A 23,445-nucleotide genomic window follows, 5' to 3' on the forward strand; every position below is an offset into this window, starting at 1 on the left:
TTTGATTGGCGCTTCCAGCGACGCCCTCAGATTACGTGCGTGGTCACGTCGTGCGTGACGTTCATGCCTAAGCGTGGAGTGTTTGGTAACAATTGCCGATAACAGTCTGACAGCTTCGGACCATGTCTCTCCTGCCTGCCGTCCGGGGTCTGCTGAGACCCCTCAGGTGCGTCCTGACGCCCCCCGCCTCTCCGCGGCGCGGCCACGCGGCTGTCGCCGACGCGAGAGCGATTCTTGAGAGCGAACTGGAAGGGATCCGAGTGGCAGGAACTTGGAAAGGAGAACGGATCATCACGTCGAAGCAAGGTCCCAGGATCAACGTGGACGGCAGTCGTGGCAGTGAGTAGGAGATCAACGACAGCATTAAGCATACATTTATTAATCATTTTCAATCCGCTGCCTCGCATCCACAGTGTTTCCACAGTTTTGGAGTAAAGACTCATCCATGTTCATACTTTGACTACACTGATCTTATAGCGTGTGTGTTGATCAGATGAGTGCTGAACTCGCCCCCTGAGCCGCGCTCCTATCGCCTGATCTGTGCCATGTTGCTCTTGTTCATTCTTCGTTAAAGGTCGTGTTGCAGGGTTTATTTTTCAACGAATTTCTGCAATTTGCTTGGTGGTATTTAAGATTTTAAAAAGTTATTTATTGTATTTAATGTTATTAGGTATCATAAAACGGAATGTAATACGAAAAAGTAGGTACTATTTCAGGTAGGTACTATTGCTATTGATTCCCCCAGAATGCATTGCATGACGTCACGTTGGGGAGACAGGGACCAAAGCCGCATTGAGACCCTTGAGAGTAGAGACTAGTAAGAGAGTGTTCAGTAGATTATACAGATACAAAGATAGATACATAGATATTATATATAGTTAGTTTATGCTACACGTGAACTTCCTAAGATGGCGCAATTTGATTGGTTCGCTATCTCGTGAAGCAGCCTAGCCTTGGAGTTGGATAAGTTGGAGTGATTGTGTAGTACGGGCGTGTGAGAGTGAGGGAGCGAGCACACCCACCGTGGTGATGTTTGGCTTGTTGTGGGCTGTCTGTCAGCATACGCCGGGTTCCACGGTGTGCTTTGTGTTCGTGTTCAATGTACATCTGTCTGGTCGTATTTGCGGTAGATTGATGGTTAAATAATGTCACACGACGATCGGTTATACTTGCCGGCACTCATTTGCAAGTGCACTGATTACTGTCCGTTAGAAAACACCCGTTACTGCCAAAAACGACAAAAACTGGACTTTAACACTATTTTTGAGACATTTTATAAATGATACACATATTTTGAGTGCTTTATGTACCCATTAATCAAAACTTCCGGTTAACCTGCACGTAGGCCTTTAAGCCTTGCGGATGACGTGCTGATGTGTGAACAGTCTATTGGCTCTGCCCTGCTCACTCATGTGTTGATACTATGTCGACCACACAATCTCCACAAAGTATCTCCTTTTAATGTTTGTGATTGTACGTCTGTTTCTGTCTCCGTTACTCTCTCTGTGTCCGACTCTCTTCTCCTTCCTCACTCCAGCAATCTTGAATTTCTGTGCCAACAACTACCTGGGTCTGTCCAGCCACCCAGAGGTGGTGCAGGCGGGGGTGGATGCTCTGAACACCTACGGGGCCGGTCTGAGCTCCGTCAGGTTCATCTGTGGCACCCAGGTACAAGGTTATACCCTCACCCTCTCACTCAGCCACCCCATGGGGCAGCAGGTGCCCTCACCCTGACTCTCTGAACTCCTCAGGATCTCCACAAGGAGCTGGAGAGGAGGCTGGCTGAGTTCCACGAGAGGGAGGACTGCATCCTGTACGCCAGCTGCTTCGACGCCAACGCCGGCCTGTTTGAGGTCAGGGGTCAAAACGGGGCCGTTTGAGGTCAGGGGTCAACGCGGGGCTGTTTGAGGTCAGGGGTCAACGCGGGGCTGTTTGAGGTCAGGGGTCAACGCGGGGCTGTTTGAGGTCAGGGGTCAACGCGGGGCCGTTTGAGGTCAGGGGTCAACGCGGGGCCGTTTGAGGTCAGGGGTCAACGCAGGGCCGTTTGAGGTCAGGGGTCAACGCGGGGCCGTTTGAGGTCAGGGGTCAATGCGGGGCTGTTTGAGGTCAGGGGTCAACGCGGGGCTGTTTGAGGTCAGGGGTCAACGCGGGGCTGTTTGAGGTCAGGGGGGAGTTGGGGTCCTGTGTTTACCGGGGGGAGTTACCAGCCCAGCCCTGACCCCCCACCCCCCAGGTGCTGCTGGGGCCGGAGGATGCCGTGCTGTCTGACGAACTGAACCACGCCTCCATCATCGACGGGATCCGGCTCTGCCGCGCAAAGAGGCTGCGCTACAAACACATGAGCCTGGAGGACCTGGAGGCCCGCCTGCAGGAGGCCCAGGTAAGAGACCGCCCGGTAGGAGACCGCCCGGTAGGAGACCGCCCGGTAAGAGACCGCCCGGTAGGAGACCGCCCGGTAGGAGACCCCCAGGTAGGAGACCGCCCGGTAGGAGACCCCCAGGCAGGAGACCCCCAGATAGGGGACCGCCCGGCAGGAGACCCCCAGGCAGGACACCCCCAGGTAGGAGACCGCCCGGTAGGAGACCCCCAGGCAGGAGACCCCCAGATAGGGGACCGCCCGGCAGGAGACCCCCAGGCAGGACACCCCCAGGTAGGACACCCCCAGGCAGGAGACCCCCAGGCAGGAGACCCTCAGGTAGGGGACCCCCAGGCAGGAGACCCCCAGGCAGGAGACCCCCAGGTAGGACACCCCCAGGCAGGAGACCCCCAGGCAGGAGACCCCCAGGCAGGAGACCCCCAGGTAGGAGACCATGATGAGGGCTGCTTGGAGTACCAAGGGTTGGGGAGGAGTTAGACTTTTCTTTAAATCCTCCGTAAATCCTTTTTTAAGAAATGGATCATGCTACTTCTTGGAAGATTTAGTAATTTTCCTATTGCCACATTCATAGGACGTGCCACCGCATGGTGCGGCACCGGCCGTCCTGTACCCCTCCCCCTCAGAACCCGGAGGGCGGGGTCCTTCTGAGGTCACAGCTGTTATCTTTAAGCTGTTGGTCTTAACCCTAACCCTCCATGATCATGAAGTCCAGCTTTTATATTCTTTGCTCCGCTGATCTTAACTGCTTTTGTGCCCCGCTTTTTCACCCCGCCCCCCCCCCCCCCCCCCCCCCCCCCCCCCCCCACCCAGTCGTCCCGCATGCGTCTGGTTGTGACCGACGGGGTGTTCTCCATGGACGGGGACGTGGCCCCGCTGGAGGGGATCTGCGCGCTGGCCGAGCGCTACGGGGCGCTGGTCTTCATCGACGAGTGCCACGCCACCGGCTTCCTGGGCGCCCGCGGCAGGTGGGCTCAGACCGCAGACCCTTAGGGTCTCTTTGGGGTCCTCTTGGGGTCCCCTCCGTCCCTTAGGGTCCTCTGATGGGGTCCTCTGAGCCGACAGGATGTAGGAGACAGGAGGTAGGAGACAGGGAGCTATCCTTAGGGTCCTCTTTGGGGTGCCCTTGGGGTCCCCTCCGTCCCTTAGGGTCCTCTGATGGGGTCCTCTGAGCCGACAGGATATAGGAGACAGGAGGTAGGAGACAGGGAGCTATCCTTAGGGTCCTCTTTGGGGTCCCCTCCGTCCCTTAGGGTCCTCTAATGGGGTCCTCTGAGCGATGTTGAGATGTTGATACGAGGCCTGGATGAGGATCATCACTGATAGAAGCTCAGAGGACACACCGAGTGCCCCTCCCAGGACGCTCTTGGTGTGGTGAACTACTGGTGATCCTAGGCTGTTTTGGGAGGTTCTTATTTTTTAGCAACGAAATGATTGCCCAAAAACAGCTGTCTTTTTCTCGGCACAAAGTGTTGGGAACACTTTTAAACACTGCAAGGCCAAAACAAGTCTGGGCCCGGACAACATTGGTAGCCATGTCCTTTCTTGTTGTGCAGAACAGCTATGCCCCATCTTTTATTATATTTTTAATCAATCTTTGTGTCAACAGAAGGTCCCTGACTTATGGAAAAAGTCAACTATAGTCCCTGTTGCAAAGAACAATCACCCCAAGACTTTAAATGATTACAGACCCATAGCCCTCACGTTACTTGTGATGAAGTCCTCTGAAAAGCTGATCAAAAGAGAACTGTCATTTAGGACGAACAGCCTCCTCGACCCACTACAGTTTGCATACAGACTCAACAGAGGGGTCCAGGATGGAACAGTACTTAAACTCATCCTCAAAGACCTTGAGGGTAACAAAAAACCTGCCAGACTAGTGTTAGTGGACTTCTGGTCAGCCTTTAACACCATTCAGCCCCTCCTGCTGGTTGAGAAGCTGCTGCATCAGTTCAAGCTGGAGGCCAACCTTGTGGGCTGGATATTAGACTTCCTCACAAATAGATCCCAGCGAGTTAGAGTAAATGATCACCTCTCTGACTTGGCCCTCACATCAACTGGCTCTCCGCATGGGAGTGTTCTCTCCCCCCTTCTCTACATTCTGTACACCAATGACTGTCGCTCTGTGACTGATGACCGACACATTGTGAAGTTTGCTGATGATACAGTTATTGTCAGCTTACTGAACAATGAGGAAGCTTCACACGGTCCGGTAATCGACCACTTTGCAACATGGTGTCAGGATGCCTCTCTTGAACTCAATGCCTCCAACACTAAGGACATGTGTAATGACTTTAGGTGTAATGTCTTTAACCAGGTAAGAACTAGTATAAATGGTCAGGAAATGGAGGTTTTTAAAGAGTACAAATACTTAGGATCTATTATCGATGACAAGTTGTGTTTTGAGCCAAATACCAGTTTGCTTTGCAAGAAAGGCCAGCAGCGCCTGTATTGCCTTAGGAAGCTGGCCAAGTTTAATGTGGACAAAAACCTGATGACCCTTTTCTAAAGGTCCTTTGTTGAGTCAGTTGTCACCTTCTCCTTAATCTGCTGGTATGGGTCTATCACCGTAAAGCAAAAAAACTCCCTTTCCAAGTTAATTAAGTTGAGCAGCCGTATCACAGGTTCTAATCAGAAAGGCCTGGAGGAACTTTATCAGAAGCAGACGCTAAAAGGGTTGAATCTATCCTGTCAAATAGTTCTCATCCCCTACAGGCTGGATTTCAGATGTTGCCATTCGGATCACTCTTTAAACTCCCACGACTCTGAACCAACAGATATAAACACTCTTTAAACTCCCACGACTCTGAGGCCCCGTTCACACGAAGCCGATTTCATGGCGAAACCGCAAAGGTCTTGTACGGTTCGGCCTTCCGTACACACGAAGCCGGCGAATCCGCTGACCGAAACCGCAAACTTCTGAAACCACCCTCGGAGGTGGTTTCAAAACTGCCCGGTTTCGTTTTGGATTCGTGTGTACGCCTGAAACCGACTGAAACCGCAAACCATGACGTCATCGCCCCACCCCTCGACCTCCTAGCCAATGGCTCTTAAGCCCGCAGAGTCTCAGAAATCACATGCGAGCATGCGCATAAGGGCAGCCTTTATGCGCATGCTCGCCTCTTCTTATTATTTCATTTCTTCTGGATTTCTGTACCAGAAGCAGCGCCCCTTATGGGCCTGGAATGTGTACTACAGCGTTTCTACAGATCTACCCGGTTTCGCTTGGCTTCGTCTTTATGGAGATACTTCGAAACCGGAAAGATCGAAACCGTAACGGTTTCGCCCGTTTCGGCTTCGTGTGAACGGGGCCTGAACCAACAGATATAAACACTCTTTTGTTCTCGCAGCCACTCTACTTCTAAAGTCTATAAAGGACCGTAGATAACACCTCCCCCCAGCTCACACTTTTGGATATTGTGTGTGTGTGTGTGTGTGTGTGTGTGTGTGTGTGTGTGTGTGTGTGTGTGTGTGTGTGTGTGTGTGTGTGTGTGTGTGTGTGTGTGTGTGTGTGTGTGTGTGTGTGTGTGTGTGTGTGTGTGTGTGTGTGTGTGTTATTTGGATATGTGTGTGTATTATTATTTGGATATATATTGACTACTATTTATTGATTGTGTAGTGTTTTTTATTGTGCGTGTGTGACTTGGATTTGTGTACTATCTACTGCACTAACCCTGCCTCCTATCTCCTACTCACTAAAGTGTGTTGTCCCTAACCCTAACCCTAACCCTAACCTCCTATCTCCTACTCACTAAAGTGTGTTGTCCCTAACCCTAACCCTAACCTCCTATCTCCTACTCACTAAAGCGTGTTGTCCTCTCCAGGGGGACTGACGAGCTGCTGGGTTAGGGTTAGGGTTACCCTAACCCTAACCCTAACCTCCTATCTCCTACTCACTAAAGTGTCTTGTCCCTAACCCTAACCCTCTCCAGGGGGACTGACGAGCTGCTGGGGGTGATGGACAGAGTCCACATCGTCAACTCCACCCTGGGGAAGGCCCTGGGAGGGGCCGCAGGTACGCCTCCTATCTCCTGCCTCCTGCCTCCTACCTCCTACCTCCTGTATCCTATCCTCCTACCTCCTGTATCCTACCTCTTGTATCCTATCCTCCTACCTCCTGCCTCCTACCTCCTGTATCCTATCCTCCTACCTCCTATATCCTACCTCTTGTATCCTATCCTCCTACCTCCTGTCTCCTACCTCCTGCCTCCTTTCTCCTGTATCCTATCCTCCTGTCTCCTGCCTCCTACCTCCTACCTCTGTATCCTATCCTCCTACCTCCTTTCTCCTGTATCCTATCCTCCTGCCTCCTACCTCCTGTATCCTATCCTCCTGCCTCCTACCTCCTGCCTCCTACCTCCTGTATCCTATCCTCCTACCTCCTGTCTCCTACATCCTGTCTCCTACATCCTGTCTCCCACCTCCTGTCTCCCACCTCCTGTCTCCTACCTCCTGTCCTTTTCCACTGCCTAACCCTCATCAACACATTCTGGCTAAATGCTTATTCAGCAGATCTTGGGGGGAGGGGGGGGAAACCCCACCCCCTGTTTGAGCTAGGCTCCGCCCACTAGCAACATATTTAACATATGAACGCTCCATTCACTTGCATGGACAGCGTCTCTGGTTGCTAAGCAACCTCAACGTCTTGGCGGACTATCTGCTGATCAACACTACGAATGCTGGAAACAAACCAGACACACCATGTGAAGTTATTTAACCCGATTATTGTTATTTATATCCGACATTATTTAATCTAACCCGATCTAAACTCTATCATGCACCCAAACACGGCGGCATTTGGGTTTCCTACCTCGGACTCCTAAATCCAGCGCAGCCACAGGCGCGTTGGCGCGTTGAACCATTTTTGTGACACACAATGATCAAGCTTCAAGTTAAGCACGTTACACGCGTTTGGTGTGGCCGTAGCCCGTGTCCACCAAAAGCGTCTTTTTATGCGGTTTCACCCAAAAAATCGGCTTCGTGTGGACGGGGCCAAGAAGGCGAACACACGTCACCAAGACGGGGAGACAGCGCCAGGCGACTTACGCCACTATCTGCCAATGGATCGTGGATGCCTGGGCTGATATAACAGTCTCAACTGTGGTCTAAGCTTTCACGAAGGCAGGAATAATCACTGAACTGCCAGGCAACAGCAGCGACACTGACTCGGATAATGACGAGAGGGATCCGGGCATGTTGGATGCCGTACTCGCCCAACTGTTTAATTCGGACACACAAGAATTCGAGGGATTCGTAGACGGGGAATGAACTGAAAAAGTGAGCTTATTGTTGAGAGATATTGATATTGATGAGATATTGTTAATATGCACATTAACGTTTGAACATCGTTACCATGGGAGGGACCGGAGTTGTCAGAACGCTTAATAAAGTTTGACTTGATCTGACTGTTTTGTTGACATTCCCTTTAGCACAGCTCGGTCTGGTCGATGCATAACGCAACCCCAGTCAAACGTTTGACTGCAGTATCTTCTATTCTATGCGCCTTATAATCCGGTGCGCCCTATACATGAAAACAGTTCTAAAATAGGCCATTCATTGAAGGTGCGCTTGATAATCCGGTGTGCCGTATAGTGCGGAAAATACGGCAGCCCTCGTCTATTTCTTTCGAAATGGTGAACTTTTGCATGGAGCCATCTTCTATGTCAGATCGAGTACCCTCCGCCAATGTAGGCCTACTTCAGTTTTATCAACAGCCTCTGTTATCTTAGCTTCAGACGCTGTGGATGTTAGTTTCTGCTGGTGAAGTCCCACCCACTGGCACTGCTCTAATAGGTCTGTAGCGTCAGTGGGTCCCACCCCCTAGAGGGGGGTGGGACTAGTGGTTGTAGTCGTACGAGAATCATCCCCTCTTACAAAAAACAGGAAGTGTTGGAGATCGATACGGATCTCTCCAGTCTCTCCAGAAAATAAGGAAATGATGCTAGACCATTCAAAAATATGCGGGGGGTTCTAAAAATACAAAGCTTATGTGAAATGGGTGAAGTTGCCCTTTAATCTGGAGGCAGGGCTATATGGGCTCTCCTGCCCAGGCCCCTCCCCCTCAGCTTAATTCCAATTTGCTGTGCAGGCGGACTGGACTGGTTGGCCAACCGGAACTGAAGAGTAACTAAAGAGTAACTGAAGAGTAACTGAAGAGTCCGTATTCCAAGCAAATCCTGTGTTCCTGAAGCACCCCCCCCCCCCCAATGAAACTGATAAACACAGAGAAAGCCGGCGACATCAACTGATAAAGGTTTCCTGGGTTCTCTTCAGGTTGCTGTTTATACCTCCCAGTTCAGTCAGTGGTCCGTAGCGCCCCCCAGGTGTGTGTCTCAGCTGTCCTTCTGCCCCCCCAGGCGGCTACACCGTGGGCCCCAAGCCCCTTATCGACCTGCTGCGCCAGCGCTCCCGGCCCTACCTCTTCTCTAACTCTCTGCCGCCCCCGGTGGTGGGGAGTGCCCTGCGCGCCCTGGAGCTGCTGCTGGCCTCCAGCCACATCGCCCAGAGCATGGCCGCCAAAACCATGAGGTGGGGGACTGCGTGCAAGGGGACCTCCTGTACAGGGACTGCCTGTAGGCGGACTTCCTGTATGGGGATATCCTGTCCGGGGACTTCCTGTAAAGGGGGACTTCCTGTAAAGGGGGACTTCCTGTAAAGGGGGACTTCCTGTAAAGGGGGACTTCCTGTAAAGGGGGACTTCCTTCAAGGGGACTTTGTGTGCTCCTGTGAATACTAATGCCGTGTTCCAATATCCATACTATCCGTACTTACTAGCCTTAGTTTGAGTACGTAGGGCGTTCCGATTCAGATCGGGCGAAAATAAGTGTACTGAATGGACCCGGATGATTAAAACGGTCAAATTGCAAAGTGTGGATCGATGTACACTTTTCGTACTCAACGGCAGCCATCTTAGCTACGTAGCGGAAGAGGGCGGAGCCAGGCTGAGCCTAAGTCGGCGCATTTTCCACATAGCCTGCATTAATAGTCATTTTGCCGTTTTTATAGCTTTTTATAGCAGCTAGGCGTAAAGAGTTCACCGTTCAAAGCGGGATGTTTATTGCGGGGGAGGAGCTGCGGCTGCAGTCGTGATCGTTATTTCCGGTTAGCGCACCACAGAGTTTTTCGATTTGGAACAACACTGACATGATCTGAAAATTAGCGCACTTAGTGAGTGCGGATAGTGTACTTCGTTTAAGTGTACTCATGGAAGTATGGATATCGGAACACGGCATCAGTCTTTGATTAAAGCAGCTTCATAGTAACTTAATCCACCCCGAACATGCACAAAGGTATGAGGCTTTATACTCAAGGTTATTTCTCTCCCCCCCCCCCCCCCCGGACATGGAGCGTATCTGTAGTTAGGGCTGACCGTATCCTTCTGAAAGCTGATACGACGGTTATCTGAGGAAGCATTTGAACACAGGAATATGAGAACGAACCACAGGAACTCAGAATAAGTCTGCCTGCAGCCTCTCTAGGCAGGATATTCTACCCTTAACCCTCTCTAGGCAGGCTATTCTACCCCTATTCTAACTAGAGCCCGACCGATAAAGGATTTTTAAGGCCGATACCGATACAAATATTTGTCAGATATATCGGCCGATATATATTTAAAAAAGAAATTCAAGAAACGCGTAACAAAACAAAAACAGATTTCCCTAACATTGGTTATTTGTAGTCCTCACTAAAATAATAAGGGAATGCAGTTTAAAAATAAACTTTATTTTATTGTTTTATTCTCACAACAGAAAAGTCAAAATCAAAATGTATTGAAGTTCTGATAAATAAAATGTATAAAATTACAAACTTAAATTATGAAACTCAAAGTCCTTTGAACAAAAACACAGGAACCCAATATATTTTTTTAATATTAATTAATCGGCCGTTACCGATAGTTTGGAAAATGCCTAATATCGGCCGATAATATCAACCCGCCGATATATCGGTTGGTCTCTAATTCTAACCCTAACCCTCTCTAGGCACGGTATTTTACCCCTATTCTACCCCTCACCCTCTCTAGGCAGGGTATTCTACCCCTATTCTAACCCTAACCCGCTCTAGGCAGGGTATTTTACCCTTATTCTAACCCTAACCCTCTCTAGGCAGGGTATTTTACCCCTTTCTTACCCTAACTCTCTCTAGGCAGGGTATTTTACCCCTATTCTAACCCTAACCCTCTCTAGGCAGGGTATTTTACCCCTTTCTTACCCTAACTCTCTCTAGGCAGGGTATTTTACCCCTCACCCTCTTTAGGCAGGGTATTCTACCCCTATTCTAACCCTCTAGGCAGGGTATTCTACCCCTATTCTAACCCTAACCCTCTCTAGGCAGGTTATTCTGCCCCTATTCTAACCCTAACCCTCTCTAGGCAGGGTATTTTACCCTTATTCTAACCCTCTCTAGGCAGGGTATTTTACCCCTTTCTTACCCTAACTCTCTCTAGGCAGGGTATTTTACCCCTATTCTAACCCTAACCCTCTCTAGACAGGGTATTTTACCCCTTTCTTACCCTAACTCTCTCTAGGCAGGGTATTTTACCCTTATTCTAACCCTAACCCTCTCCAGGCAGGGTATTTTACCCCTATTCTAACCCTAACCCTCTCTCTAGGCAGGGTATTCTAACCCTATTCTAACCCTAACCCTCTCTAGGCAGGGTATTTTACCCTTATTCTAACCCTCTCTAGGCAGGGTATTTTACCCCTTTCTTACCCTAACTCTCTCTAGGCAGGGTATTTTACCCCTATTCTAACCCTAACCCTCTCTAGACAGGGTATTTTACCCCTTTCTTACCCTAACTCTCTCTAGGCAGGGTATTTTACCCTTATTCTAACCCTAACCCTCTCCAGGCAGGGTATTTTACCCCTATTCTAACCCTAACCCTCTCTCTAGGCAGGGTATTCTAACCCTATTCTAACCCTAACCCTCTCTAGGCAGGGTATTCTACCCCTATTCTAACCCTAACCCTCTCTAGGCAGGGTATTCTACCCCTATTCTAACCCTAACCCTCTTTAGGCAGGGTATTCTACCCCTATTCCAGCCCTACCCTCTGGGAGGGTTGAGCCATGTCAGGTAGAGCTCAGCCTCCTCTAGTTTGTATCCTAGAGTCTAAAGCCTGGATGCGTGTGGTTTTCTCCTCTGCCACCTTGGAATAAACCGGTTTCTCATCTGAACAAGTCGTTTAGTCAAGATGATGTCTAGGCTTTCCTCCACCACACCAATGGAGAGTTGAGTTGTGTTTTATTGGGATAAGGGGATGAAGGTCAGATTAGTTTGTTATTAAGAGGTAGAGCAGAAGAGATTCAAGATTAAGAAACTAAACAACCCAACAGAAACGTCCCCTCCCTCCTTACGTTTCTCCAACAGAGAGGTCAGTAAGAAGCTAGTGTTGCATTCACACAGCTTTGATTGACAGCCAAATGGATTACCTGAACCAATCAGGGAAGAGATGAAATCCATTTAGTCTCAGTTATCCGACTGTCGGCTTGGGTGTTTCTAACAGATACATCTGTTAATAGTAGCTCTTAAATCGTACCTGCAGCACCTTTTTTAATATGAATTTCCGCTCCTCCAGGTTTAGGGACCAGATGACGGAGGCAGGCTTCACCATCGCCGGCTCCGCCCACCCCATCTGCCCCGTCATGCTGGGAGACGCACGGCTCGCCTCGCTGATGGCCGACGACATGCTCAAGCTAGGTGTGTGTCTAATAAGCTAGTATCACAGGGACGAGAAGCGAACCTCCTCAGGGCCCATGGGCTAGCTCGGGGTACGCGGGCTAGCTCTGGGTACGCGGGCTAGCTCTGGGTACGCGGGCTAGCTCTAGTTACGCTGGCTGGATCTGGGTACGCGGGCTAGCTCAGGACCCCCGGGCTAGCTCAGGACCCGCGGGCTAGCTCAGGACCCGCGGGCTAGCTCAGGACCCGCGGCCTAGCTCAGGATCCACGGGCTAGCTCAGGACCCGCGGGCTAGCTCAGTGTACGTGGACTAGCTCCTGACCCGTGGGCTAGCTCAGGACCCCTGGGGCTAGCTCAGGACCCCTGGGGCTAGCTCAGGCTACGTGGGCTAGCTCAGGACCCTCAGGCTAGCTCAGGCTACGTGGGCTAGCTCAGGCAAAGCGGGCTATTTCAGCACTCATTACCCCCATCCCCTCCCCTCCCTCTAGGTGTGTATGTGGTGGGGTTCTCCTTCCCGGTGGTGCCCAAGGGCAAAGCCAGGATCCGGGTCCAGATCTCGGCGGCCCACTCGGACCAGGACATCGACCGCTGCGTAGAGGCCTTCATCCAGACGGGCAGGAAGCATGGCGTGGTTGCGTAGGACCGGCTGCGTTCTCCAGCAGACTGTTGCAGACTTTACAGACTGTTACACACAATGTTATGCTGTAAGATCTACACGTGACTTAAAGAGATCCATTGGCATATTATGTATTTTTGGCTGCTTTTGTCCAATGATTAAAGTTGTTTTGCTAACAATCGGCTTCTTGTTTATCTTACATTGTACGCTTCTTTTCTTTGGATGCTTCTGTACTTTTAAACAAATTTAGTCAATTAAAATACGTACGCCTGCAGCAGTGCCATTGGCTCTGGGAACGACCAATGGAACTGGATTCATCCCAGGGTGTCGTCTGTGGGAAGGATGAGATCCTGTTCCCAGTTCCCAAAATCCTGTCGGCACCAGCCGGACCGTAGGGGACAGATGCCAAACAAACCGAGTATTAAGGAAAAAGGCTAATAAAGGTTAGGGTTAGCCCTAACGGCTAATGAGGGTTAGGGTTAGCCCTAACTGCTAATGAGGGTTAGGGTTAGCCCTAACGGCTAATGAGGGTTAGGGTTAGCCCTAACGGCTAATGAGCAGGTTAGGGTTAGCCCTAAACCCCTCAAGCAGAATACATCCGTCCACCAGCCTGTCGCCATAGTGGGGTCTCGTGTTGTCATCAGACCCATTAGTTAGGGTTAGGGTCTCGTGTTGTCATCAGACCCACTAGTTAGGGTTAGGGTCTCGTGTTGTCATCAGACCCACTAGTTAGGGTTAGGGTCTTGTGTTGTCATCAGACCCACTAGTTAGGGTTAGGGTCTCGGGTTGTTATCAGACCCATTAGTTAGGGTTAGGGTCTCGTGTTGTCATCAGACCCATTAGTTAGGGTTAGGGTCTCGTGTTGTCATCAGACCCAGTAGTTAGGGTTAGGGTCTCGTGTTGTCATCAGACCCAGTAGTTAGGGTCTGGTGTTGTCATCAGACCCAGTAGTTAGGGTCTAGTGTTGTCATCAGACCCAGTAGTTAGGGTTAGGGTCTAGTGTTGTCTTCAGACCCAGTAGTTAGGGTCTGGTGTTGTCATCAGACCCAGTAGTTAGGGTTAGGGTCTAGTGTTGTCATCAGACCCAGTAGTTCTCTTGGTTCTCCTGAGAGTACCTGTCTGGACGAGGTGGAAGGCCTCTCTATTTATGACCAACAGCAGCTGGTATCGCTGAGGTCTGAAGCTGCTGCCTGGAATGGGAATGATGACCTCCTTTCCCTTCCCTTTTTTCCTAGATCCCCTCTATTATGCCCTTCGTGTCCATCTCAGACAGTTTGGAAAAAAGGTACATGTGTGAGTGTATTCAGGCCAGGTGATTTGACATCAAAAGTATTGGTCATCAACAGGAAAGCTGTCTTTATTTTTGTAATAAGGCGTTAATTCTTAAAGACGTCTCTATGGTGATAATCAATGCATTACACCTGAGATTTAGACGCCACCAGCAGGGGGCGCTGACAACTCATCACTCCCGGGAGGCACAGCGGTGTCGCAGCTGTGTTCAGTTACTAATTAGTACGTTTTTTTAAGTGATTGGCTCACCTGTTACTTCTCCACTGTGGCTGCTCGCTTGGCTTTGGTTCAGCTGAGTTAACCAAACAGCACGTTGTTCGGCCGTCCGAGGTTTCTTTCACAAGGTAGTAAACCTAACATTAGTTTAGAAAACATCTATGAACATGCATTCACCTTCTAGTTAGTGGTTATGTGTCTTACTAAGCTAAATCTATTCCTTTGTTCACAGGTTAATTATGAATCAAACTGAACAAACTTGTCTGGAGCTGCTGTGAGTATAACGTCTATTCCACTGGCCTTGTAATTAATTAAACGTTTTAAATGTTTATGGGTGTTATTTCACGTTAACTGTTTTAAACGAGTAAGCTTTTAGTTGTCACTGGATTGTAATCGTATAGTTTGTGCGGCCTTATATCAGCCTGATTGTTTATTACTAACGGATACATTGGCAGGTGTTCTGCTTCTAAGTGGTTGTTGTTCAGAGCCTTTTTGTTGTTGGCTGACTTAATCCAGGCTGCTATGCAGTGGTAGAGATGTTTTGAAGTTGTAGCCTATATAGTTCTTTCTTTTTCCTAGTTCTGATTGTACAGGTAGCCAAATCAAGGGGACAATTTTAATAAACCGTTGTATTGGTGGCCAATCTTTCTGTATTCATCCCAGGGGCCCACTGACTTCCACTGTACACAAATAATTGTCTAGTAAATGTGTATTGTAATGTAAAGCAGCATTCCCCCTGTTTAGTGACTCATTTGAATTCAAACTCTGTGTGGTGCACAACTTTACAGCTCAACTATGGAGGAGAAACTGCGGTTCTGTGAGTAACACAACTGAACTATGAACAAGAAACTGCGAGCTGTAAGTCACTTTTTATTAACAAGCGTTAACGTAGATTTGATTCCTTGTTGGATTAACATGTTTCAATACCAAGAGTTTGTGTTGGTGTATTGGTATGTAAAAGTGTAGTTTGAATAAGGATTCTTGTGTTAAGGTAGAGTACGTTCAAGTAAACAATGGGTGTCAAGTGAGTGTAAGACGAAGTTGCTTCGTGGCTACTTATTTCTAGATTCCTTGTATCCACTTCGCTGCTACTTCTCTGAACTCTGCATTTGTCACATTAGTTGTCTGAGTGGGCAGAGAGTGCATGCTTGGATACAGTGCTGTCCCAAGGCTGCCGTTCTGGAGCTGTTCTCCTCACGAGAAGCTAAGTGCTTAAGAGTGTCATAATATCAGGTGCATGAACTGAAATGTCCTCCAAAATGGGCACAGGGAGCCCACTGAGGAACTCTGAGGGCAAGAGGGGGCTTCATCTCTTGGCAACTGATACACAGCCTAAGTCTTGCACCAGAGAAATGTGGAGGACATCTCAACGTTCCTCTCTACACATCTGGAGGCCTTGGCGACCGTTTCTTGAAGTTTCCAGCAGGAAGTGAGCACAACTTCAATTCGGAAAATGAACTAGTCCAGGTCTTGATGGTTTGTGATGTGCGGACTCCTCTTCCATGGTGAACTGGCCTCGTCCTTTGCAGATCAGCCAGAGAAATGCTTGCACCAACACGGAATGCGTCAGTCTGAGCCAGCCGGAGTTCATCAGTTTTGCTGCTCAAATGGGATGAAGGAGAATCCTGCACTTCAAGAACTCCACCACTGGGTTGTCCTTCTGAACGGAACACCTTCGGGATACCCACGTCCTGTCCCTGACCTCAGGCTTATCAAAGCTACCGCTTGCATCTGAAGGCTCCTCATCAGGAAACGACTCGAAGGCCAGGAAGGGACTTCAGTGACGTTGAATCGGGTCAACCTTGATTACCAGCTGAAGACGCCTGCACCTCGACGCAACTGAGGAAGGTTGTGCATCATTTGAATCTCTGAGGCAAGGGCATTGGAAAGGTCTAATGGAGGCCCTGAGCTCGGCTTCTTCATCCTGTGTTCAGCTTCCACTTGGCCAGTGTTTGTCTTGGTATAGGGTGCTCCATGTGACCAGTGTTTGACCTGGTATAGGGTGCTCCATGTGACCAGTGTTTGACCTGGTATAGGGTGCTCCATGTGACCAGTGTTTGACCTGGTATAGGGTGCTCCATGTGACCAGTGTTTGACCTGGTATAGGGTGCTCCATGTGACCAGTGTTTGACCTGGTATAGGGTGCTCCATGTGACCAGTGTTTGACCTGGTATAGGGTGCTCCATGTGACCAGTGTTTGACCTGGTATAGGGTGCTCCATGTGACCAGTGTTTGACCTGGTATAGGGTGCTCCATGTGACCAGTGTTTGACCTGGTATAGGGTGCTCCATGTGACCAGTGTTTGACCTGGTATAGGGTGCTCCATGTGACCAGTGTTTGACCTGGTATAGGGTGCTCCATGTGACCAGTGTTTGACCTGGTATAGGGTGCTCCATGTGACCAGTGTTTGACCTGGTATAGGGTGCTCCATGTGACCAGTGTTTGACCTGGTATAGGGTGCTACATAGCTCTGCTTGGTTTGGGTCCTAAATGTGACCCTGGCAAAGGTGGGGCTGTGCTTTTTAACGCGACATAGGTGTAATTTACATGAGATGCACGTGAAATTTGCTTTTGAGGAGGGTTGACGTGGTTAGTTTCTTCAACTTTTTTTTTTCCCCTAAAAGTTTGACTTGATTGGTATGTCGTGGTTTTGATGCAGGTCTATTATTTTGACGGATGGTTCTGGATTGTTTAAGAACTTGCACAAAAAAGGGAATGGAGGTCATGTCTACTGAAGCAATCCAGAAGACCTCATGAGCTGGACCAATCCAACAGCTGGCTTTTATTCCAGCTCAACACACTCCAGGAAGATTGGATTTCAGTAAACCCCTTTGACTTGACCTGGGAGATGGGTCCCCATGAATCAAATTATCTCAACCCGGTTATTTTTAAACTACTCCTTCAGCTGAGGAAGTAGAGAAACCCTCACTGGTGTTTTCAGATTCATGGAGGGGAATATTGCTACGTGTTGCATGGTTCTCTGGGGGAAAACTCGGGTTGTAGTTTAGTTGCCAAGAGAGGTAAACCAGATCTTTCTCAAGGTGTTTCTCATTGGGGTCCCAGTCTCTGTCTCGAAGGACATGCCAGTTCATGTAACTGAGGCTACAACGGCCTCATGAACACTTAATCTCCTGAGGGGGCACGTCTACAGATCTGCAGATTTCAGACGGCACCGTATCCCAGCATGCATCTCTACTCATACCGACCACACATCCATCAGCAAGACACTCATGTGATGAATAGTTCAGGAAAGTGGACAAAATGGATAAGACATTCAGATTAGGCATGTCAAGGCTGTGTTTCTGGGTGTAAACTATTTCCTTTTAAGCCCACATAGACTTCCCTCACTCCTTTCTCTTAGCCTATGTATATGTTAAATATATCTGTTTACTGCTTAGGCATTGAAATGTGTGACTGTAATAAAAACCAACAGCAGCAAAGTACTAGATCAACTCAAGGTAAGTCTGTTGGATGTGTTCACAATGAGAAGCTACAAGGACTACAGGATCTTCCATTCAGCTCAAGGTGAGGTGCTGGTTATTTTCCTTATTGCTGGTTTGGTTACTACTGCGATGTAAGGATTCCTGCTTAGGATGGTAGTTAGAAGATGGATCGAGTTTGTTCGGTGTATGCTTGTCTTCAGGCCCAAACGGTCCCTCGATGTGGTCCGATGGCTGGAGTTTGCATTGATTTGGGTGTTAGCTGGATGGTGATTCATCTGAGGTCACACAAGATCGGCCTTTGCAGAACCTTGTGGCATTAACTACATTGCAGGGGTATTTTTCTAACGTTCACTAGCTAAAGTACTCGTGTAGCCATCAGTCATAAGCTGACCTAAATACTGTGCCTCCTCAGGGAGACGTTCTCTAAAAAAAAATTAGCAAATTAATTTGCATTGTCCTGCAATTGTGGACACTAGAGCGGTACTTTGAGCTAGCTGACCAACTCCAGCTGCCTTCTACTTGCGTAAATATTTCGGTTGAAGGCTGCAAAATATTTTCGAGCGGCAACAATTTGGCATTTCTGTCCTGGAGAGCTTTTTGGTGGTTAGAGTTACCACAACCCAGCACCTGGACATGGCTTGAGTATAATTTTACTACTCTACTGTTACTCCTGCTTGTCCTCTTTGGTACATCTTCACCTTATGTCAATTCTAAATATCAGGGCAGTCAGAAGTTTGTTCTTAACAAATTTAACATAGAACTTGGATAGGTTTACCTATCTAAATATAGAGCTGTACTGTCATGTCGTTTGTCTCACAAGATGTCTGCTACCAGTGACTTAAGAGGCTTGCTAAAGGTAAACGCAGGACGGGAGGCTTATATTTATTTTATAGGAAAACGTTTAAATTACCCCATCAACTCCCGTCTCTGCTCTACTGTGATGGGTGGATGTGTGTTGGAACCATGAAGTCTTATTTGAATGGATGGAGGTTTCATGTTTGCAGTAGGTGCAGACTCCCGTGCTTGCTGTCTTGATCCTGTCCAATACCCAAGATGTCAGGGAGAACCAGAGGCTGATGCTGGACCTGAGGGTACACTTTTCCTGCCACTACTAGTAAGTACATTGCAATGGGTAAATTACAAATGTCAATTTGTAAAGTCCTTTCTATAATAAAGTTATCGGCTTCCCCTTTACAATGATCCACCACATGCTGAAAGTATGCAGCTTTTGCGTCCCCGGTTTTGTCTTGACCAGGTCCCATAGTAGCACGCTTTGGAGCCAGACGTTGGTTCAAACTCCTGTTGTGTTTGGTACCAGGTGGAGGTGAGCTAACGGAGGAGCCGCGCTGAAGGAGGAGCCTGGAGAAGGTCCCTCCGGACCCTGGAATGAGTATCCACTAGTGAGTAATCTACTAGTATTCAACCGGTCCCTGCTGACGTCACTTGGAGCATATGTAGAGAAGAGTCTCGGGGTCATTTGAGGCGTGGGTCAGCAGGATTATTTACTGAGATTTCCTTAATAGGAAAGCTATAGTCTGCTATACTCATAAGCTTTAAAGTTGTACTAAGAAATGATGGAAAGTGACTGCTGAGGAGGAGGCCTGTTTGTTTGTTTGTTTTGTTTGTTTGTTTGTTGTGGCTAGATGGAGCTGGTGACCACTAGGATCTGATGGGAGGACTGCGCTGGACCTGTAACATCTTGGAGGTAAAAACCAATTGTTGGTCAACGTTTAGTGAAATAGGACGAATGAGGTCTGACTAGTGCTGATAAATTATTGGTTGGAGGAGCCACGTTGGAGGCGTTGTAGGGACGAGGATGGTGATGGGTTCCTGTGCATTACTTCAGTAGAGGACCAGGTGTTTTAAAGATGTGTTGGGTCCATCTAGAGGAATGAATTCTGAACGATTATATAAACTGAATAGTGTACTAGAAGGCAAACTGTAGAGGGTTGTGTTTCTTATGGGCCAATCCCACTAGGGCCGCGGCACCGTGCCCGAGCTCACATGCATACTAAAGTCTAGAAAGTTTGGCTAGTGTGACCACGCCATCCGTATTCCACCACGAAACAGCCCCTTGGCTGTTTCACACCTCTCCAAAGGGGGCCACGGCACCCTTTGGAGAGGTGTGCCGTGGCCAAAGTGCAGATGTTAATGAGATGATACGCAACGTGAGCTGGATGACATAGTCCTTGCGCGACCCTTCTTTCTTTGCTCTCTGCTCTACTGTGATGGGTGGATGTGTGTTGGAACCATGAAGTCTTATTTGAATGGATGGAGGTTTCATGTTTGCAGTAGGTGCAGACTCCCGTGCTTGCTGTCTTGATCCTGTCCAATGCCCAAGATATCAGGGAGAACCAGAGGCTGATGCTGGACCCGAGGGTACACTTTTCCTGCCACTACCAGTAGTTTACATTGCAATGGGTAAATTACAAATGTCAATTTGTAAAGTCCTTTCTATAATAAAGTTATCGGCTTCCCCTTTACAATGATCCACCACATGCTGAAAGTATGCAGCTTTTGCGTCCCCGGTTTTGTCTTGACCAGGTCCCATAGTAGCACGCTTTGGAGCCAGACGTTGGTTCAAACTCCTGTTGTGTTTGGTACCAGGTGGAGGTGAGCTAACGGAGGAGCCGCGCTGAAGGAGGAGCCTGGAGAAGGTCCCTCCGGACCCTGGAATGAGTATCCACTAGTGAGTAATCTACTAGTATTCAACCGGTCCCTGCTGACGTCACTTGGAGCATATGTAGAGAAGAGTCTCGGGGTCATTTGAGGCGTGGGTCAGCAGGATTATTTACTGAGATTTCCTTAATAGGAAAGCTAGTCTGCTATACTCTCTCATAAGCTTTAAAGTTGTACTAACAAATGATGGAAAGTGATTGCTGAGGAGGAGGCCTGTTTGTTTGTTGTGGCTAGATGGAGCTGGTGACCACTAGGATCTGATGGGAGGACTGCGATGGACCAGTAACATCTTGGAGGTAAAAACCAATCGTTGGTCAACGTTTAGTGAAATAGGACGAATGAGGTCTGACTAGTGCTGATAAATTATTGGTTGGAGGAGCCACGTTGGAGGCGTTGTAGGGACGAGGATGGTGTGTTGGGTTCCTGTGCATTACTTCACTAGAGGACCAGGTGTTTTAAAGATGTGTTGGGTCCACCTAGAGGAATGAATTCTGAACGATTATATAAACTGAATAGTGTACTAGAAGGCAAACTGTAGAGGGTTGTGTTTCTTAGGGGCCAATCCCACTAGGGCCACGGCCCCGTGCCTGAGCTCATTTGCATACTAAAGTCTAAAACGTTTGGCTAGTGTGACCACGCCATCCGTATTCCAGCACGAAACAGCCCCTTGGCTGTTTCACACCTCTCCAAAGGGGGCCACGGCACCCTTTGGAGAGGTGTGCCGTGGCCAAAGTGCAGATGCTAATGAGATGACACGCGCGGATACGCAACGTGAGCTGGATGACGTAGTCCTTGAGCGACCCTTCTTTCTTTATAGGTAGGTCCATGCCATTCTTCCCCACAACAATTATTTTAAACAATGGCGGCAAGCGGTTCACGAGTGGGTTTACGTTGGTGCGATAGTGAAGTCTAGTGTTTACTTGAAATTTGGGCAGACGACAGCATTCACGTTATTGTTCTTATGGGGGCGAGGAGACTTGAAGCTGATGAAGTATTTATCGTATTACGACGTGGTGATGTATGAAGGAGCAATCGTGCTCGGGCCACGGCCTGTGGGAGCAGTGTGACCACGGGTGTGGGGAGGGGGGGAATCGTGCTGAATCTTCCTGCAGCACCGGACAGGCAAACTTGCCTAGTGTGAGTGCGCCCTAACTAGATGTTCACCAACTACCACTGCTGCCAGACCAGCTGTGTTACCAGACCAGGGTGGTGAGGCAGGAGCTTTATCTGGTAGGGGAATCTGAAGGAGGACCATGAAGTCATTGCAAGTTTGCATAAACTGAACACGGTGGGGTTTTGCAGGGCAGGCTAAGGTCGTGAATCAATCCCAAAGTCCTCAGACCGTGATCCTTGAGGAAGATGTCCTAACCCCCCCCTGCTCCTGAATAACATGCATCTGGATTCAAGTCTCTTTGGATAAAACGGGCAAATGACTGTTAAATAACCTTGGTTCTAAGACGCTGTGGAGATCCTGAGTTTGGTTTGGGGGAGACGTCCTTGAGCCGGGGCCTCCCTGTATCCTGACGTCCTTCTTGCCAGTCTCCTCACAGGATTCATCTGATCATGCTGGAGGTTCTTCAGGTCAGTACTCCACTGAGTTCTATTAATTACAGTTGGAAAACTCAATTGATAAAGCAAGGCCTGTTGTGCTAAAGTAACTAACCTTATGCAAACATCTTTGTATTTTTCTTGGGCAACGTTTCAGAAGGACCAACGAGTGAAGAGCCAGCTGGAGTCATCGTTGGACTGCAGAATCATCTCTTCCATGCACACACACCTGTCTGTGTGTGGAGGACACCACCCCTTCCAATCTATTCTCTCTCCTCCACCTGTCTGTGTGTGGAGGACACCACCCCTTCCAATCTATTCTCTCTCCTCCACCTGTCTGTGTGTGGAGGACACCACCTCTTCCAATCTATTCTCTCCTCCACCTGTCTGTGTGTGGAGGACACCACCCCTTCCAATCTATTCTCTCTCCTCCACCTGTCTGTGTGTGGAGGACACCACCCCTTCCAATCTATTCTCTCTCCTCCACCTGTCTGTGTGTGGAGGACACCACCTCTTCCAATCTATTCTCTCTCCTCCACCTGTCTGTGTGTGGAGGACACCACCTCTTCCAATCTTGGGGGTCAGAGTTCAAAGTTAGGGCTTAGTGTTAGGGTTTAGTCTGAGGGCTTGGAGCTGGTCAGGTAGGGCTGCTTTCACCACTAACTTCTTCACTTGCTTTAAAAATTGTTTGGACGGCCGTCCCAAAATGTGCAATTCATAATTTTTTTTTTTAACAAATTGTACGAAATGAAATGTGATTGCTTTTTAAAATGCATATGTGTTTTTAAAATAAAAACAGCCTTCCTGACATGACTTTTGCAGCCGGTTTCTTTTAATCCCTTGTCTAGGTCAGGATATAGCATCATGTAAAACAAATATTTTTTTATTCTGATATTGATAGTTTGATAGTTTTTACTATCAAACTCTTCCAAATATTGCTATATTATAAATGACATTGTTACAATTAATGAAGGCCTAGGAACGTGGAGAGTGCTTTATATTGTTTTGTAAAGTTCTTAACTAATGGGATTAACGTATTCCACTTTATAAACTATTGTTTGGTACTGTGGCAGAAGAGGGATAAGCCCGAAAACCGTCGAAGCTGCGAGTTTCTCCTGTTCTTCCGGCTTCCCTTTAGATTGGCAGTCCTGGGTTGGGCCAATCCAATCCGTTTATCCAATAGGGGCGGGTTCCATGCTAGGCGTCAGCCACACGTCAACCATTTAGAGAAGTTATGAAAGAATTTTAAAACGTTCCTTCGCTCTATAAATAGTGATGGAATATCCGGATGTGAAGAGCGCTCTTGGCTATCTTACAAGTTCAGCAAAATAATTAAAATTTAAATAAAGGGCAACATGATCTATTACCATGGTTATGTACTGCAGGTGTTTAAACAAACCGAAAATATGAGATTGTACTTAAAACTAAACCTTTTTATCTTATTACATACACATGACGGTCTCAACCCAGAAGCGTGATCTCAATAACTGATTACGTGTTTGCATGGAGATTCCAAAAAAACGAACCAAGGAACTTCTGCAGTAAATTAACTCATCCATTTGGATTTAGTTTTTCTTTGTTTTTTATTTTGTCTCCTCCCACCGACT

General features: G+C 48.4%; 1 protein-coding gene and 1 long non-coding RNA gene across 4 annotated transcripts; both read left to right on the forward strand.

The window, feature by feature from the left end:
* The first annotated feature begins 19 nt into the window (after nt 1–19).
* Nucleotides 20–12,843, forward strand: gcat (glycine C-acetyltransferase). The gene is made up of 9 exons (XM_030349839.1): nt 20–339; nt 1,538–1,668; nt 1,752–1,853; nt 2,234–2,380; nt 3,188–3,342; nt 6,307–6,389; nt 8,731–8,902; nt 11,946–12,067; nt 12,535–12,843. The coding sequence occupies exons 1-9, from the start codon at nt 123–125 to the stop codon at nt 12,684–12,686; spliced, it is 1,281 nt and encodes a 426-aa protein (XP_030205699.1). The 5' UTR covers nt 20–122; the 3' UTR covers nt 12,687–12,843.
* Nucleotides 12,844–14,204: 1,361 nt separating this feature from the next.
* LOC115538026 (uncharacterized) lies at nt 14,205–22,651 on the forward strand. 3 transcript variants are annotated; one of them, XR_003975000.1, is made up of 10 exons: nt 14,205–14,296; nt 14,401–14,442; nt 14,957–18,725; nt 18,930–19,011; nt 19,255–19,316; nt 19,869–20,032; nt 20,219–20,300; nt 20,525–20,586; nt 21,748–21,871; nt 21,996–22,651. It is a non-coding gene; the product is annotated as an uncharacterized LOC115538026 (long non-coding RNA). The 3 variants fall into 3 exon arrangements; XR_003974999.1 differs by having other exon boundaries at nt 19,904–20,032; XR_003974998.1 differs by having other exon boundaries at nt 19,904–19,990.
* The last annotated feature ends 794 nt before the right edge of the window (nt 22,652–23,445 follow it).

The sequence above is a fragment of the Gadus morhua genome, unplaced genomic scaffold (genome assembly GCF_902167405.1).
Source record: "Gadus morhua unplaced genomic scaffold, gadMor3.0, whole genome shotgun sequence".
Lineage (NCBI taxonomy): Eukaryota > Metazoa > Chordata > Actinopteri > Gadiformes > Gadidae > Gadus > Gadus morhua.

Coding starts and splice junctions, on each gene's coding strand:
- gcat (XM_030349839.1), top strand. CDS start 123: ATGTCTCTCCTGCCTGCCGTCCGGGGTCTGCTGAGACCCCTCAGGTGC. Junction 2,381..3,187: donor CCCGCCTGCAGGAGGCCCAG/GTAAGAGACCGC, acceptor CCCCCCACCCAG/TCGTCCCGCATGCGTCTGGT. Junction 6,390..8,730: donor GGCCCTGGGAGGGGCCGCAG/GTACGCCTCCTA, acceptor CTGCCCCCCCAG/GCGGCTACACCGTGGGCCCC.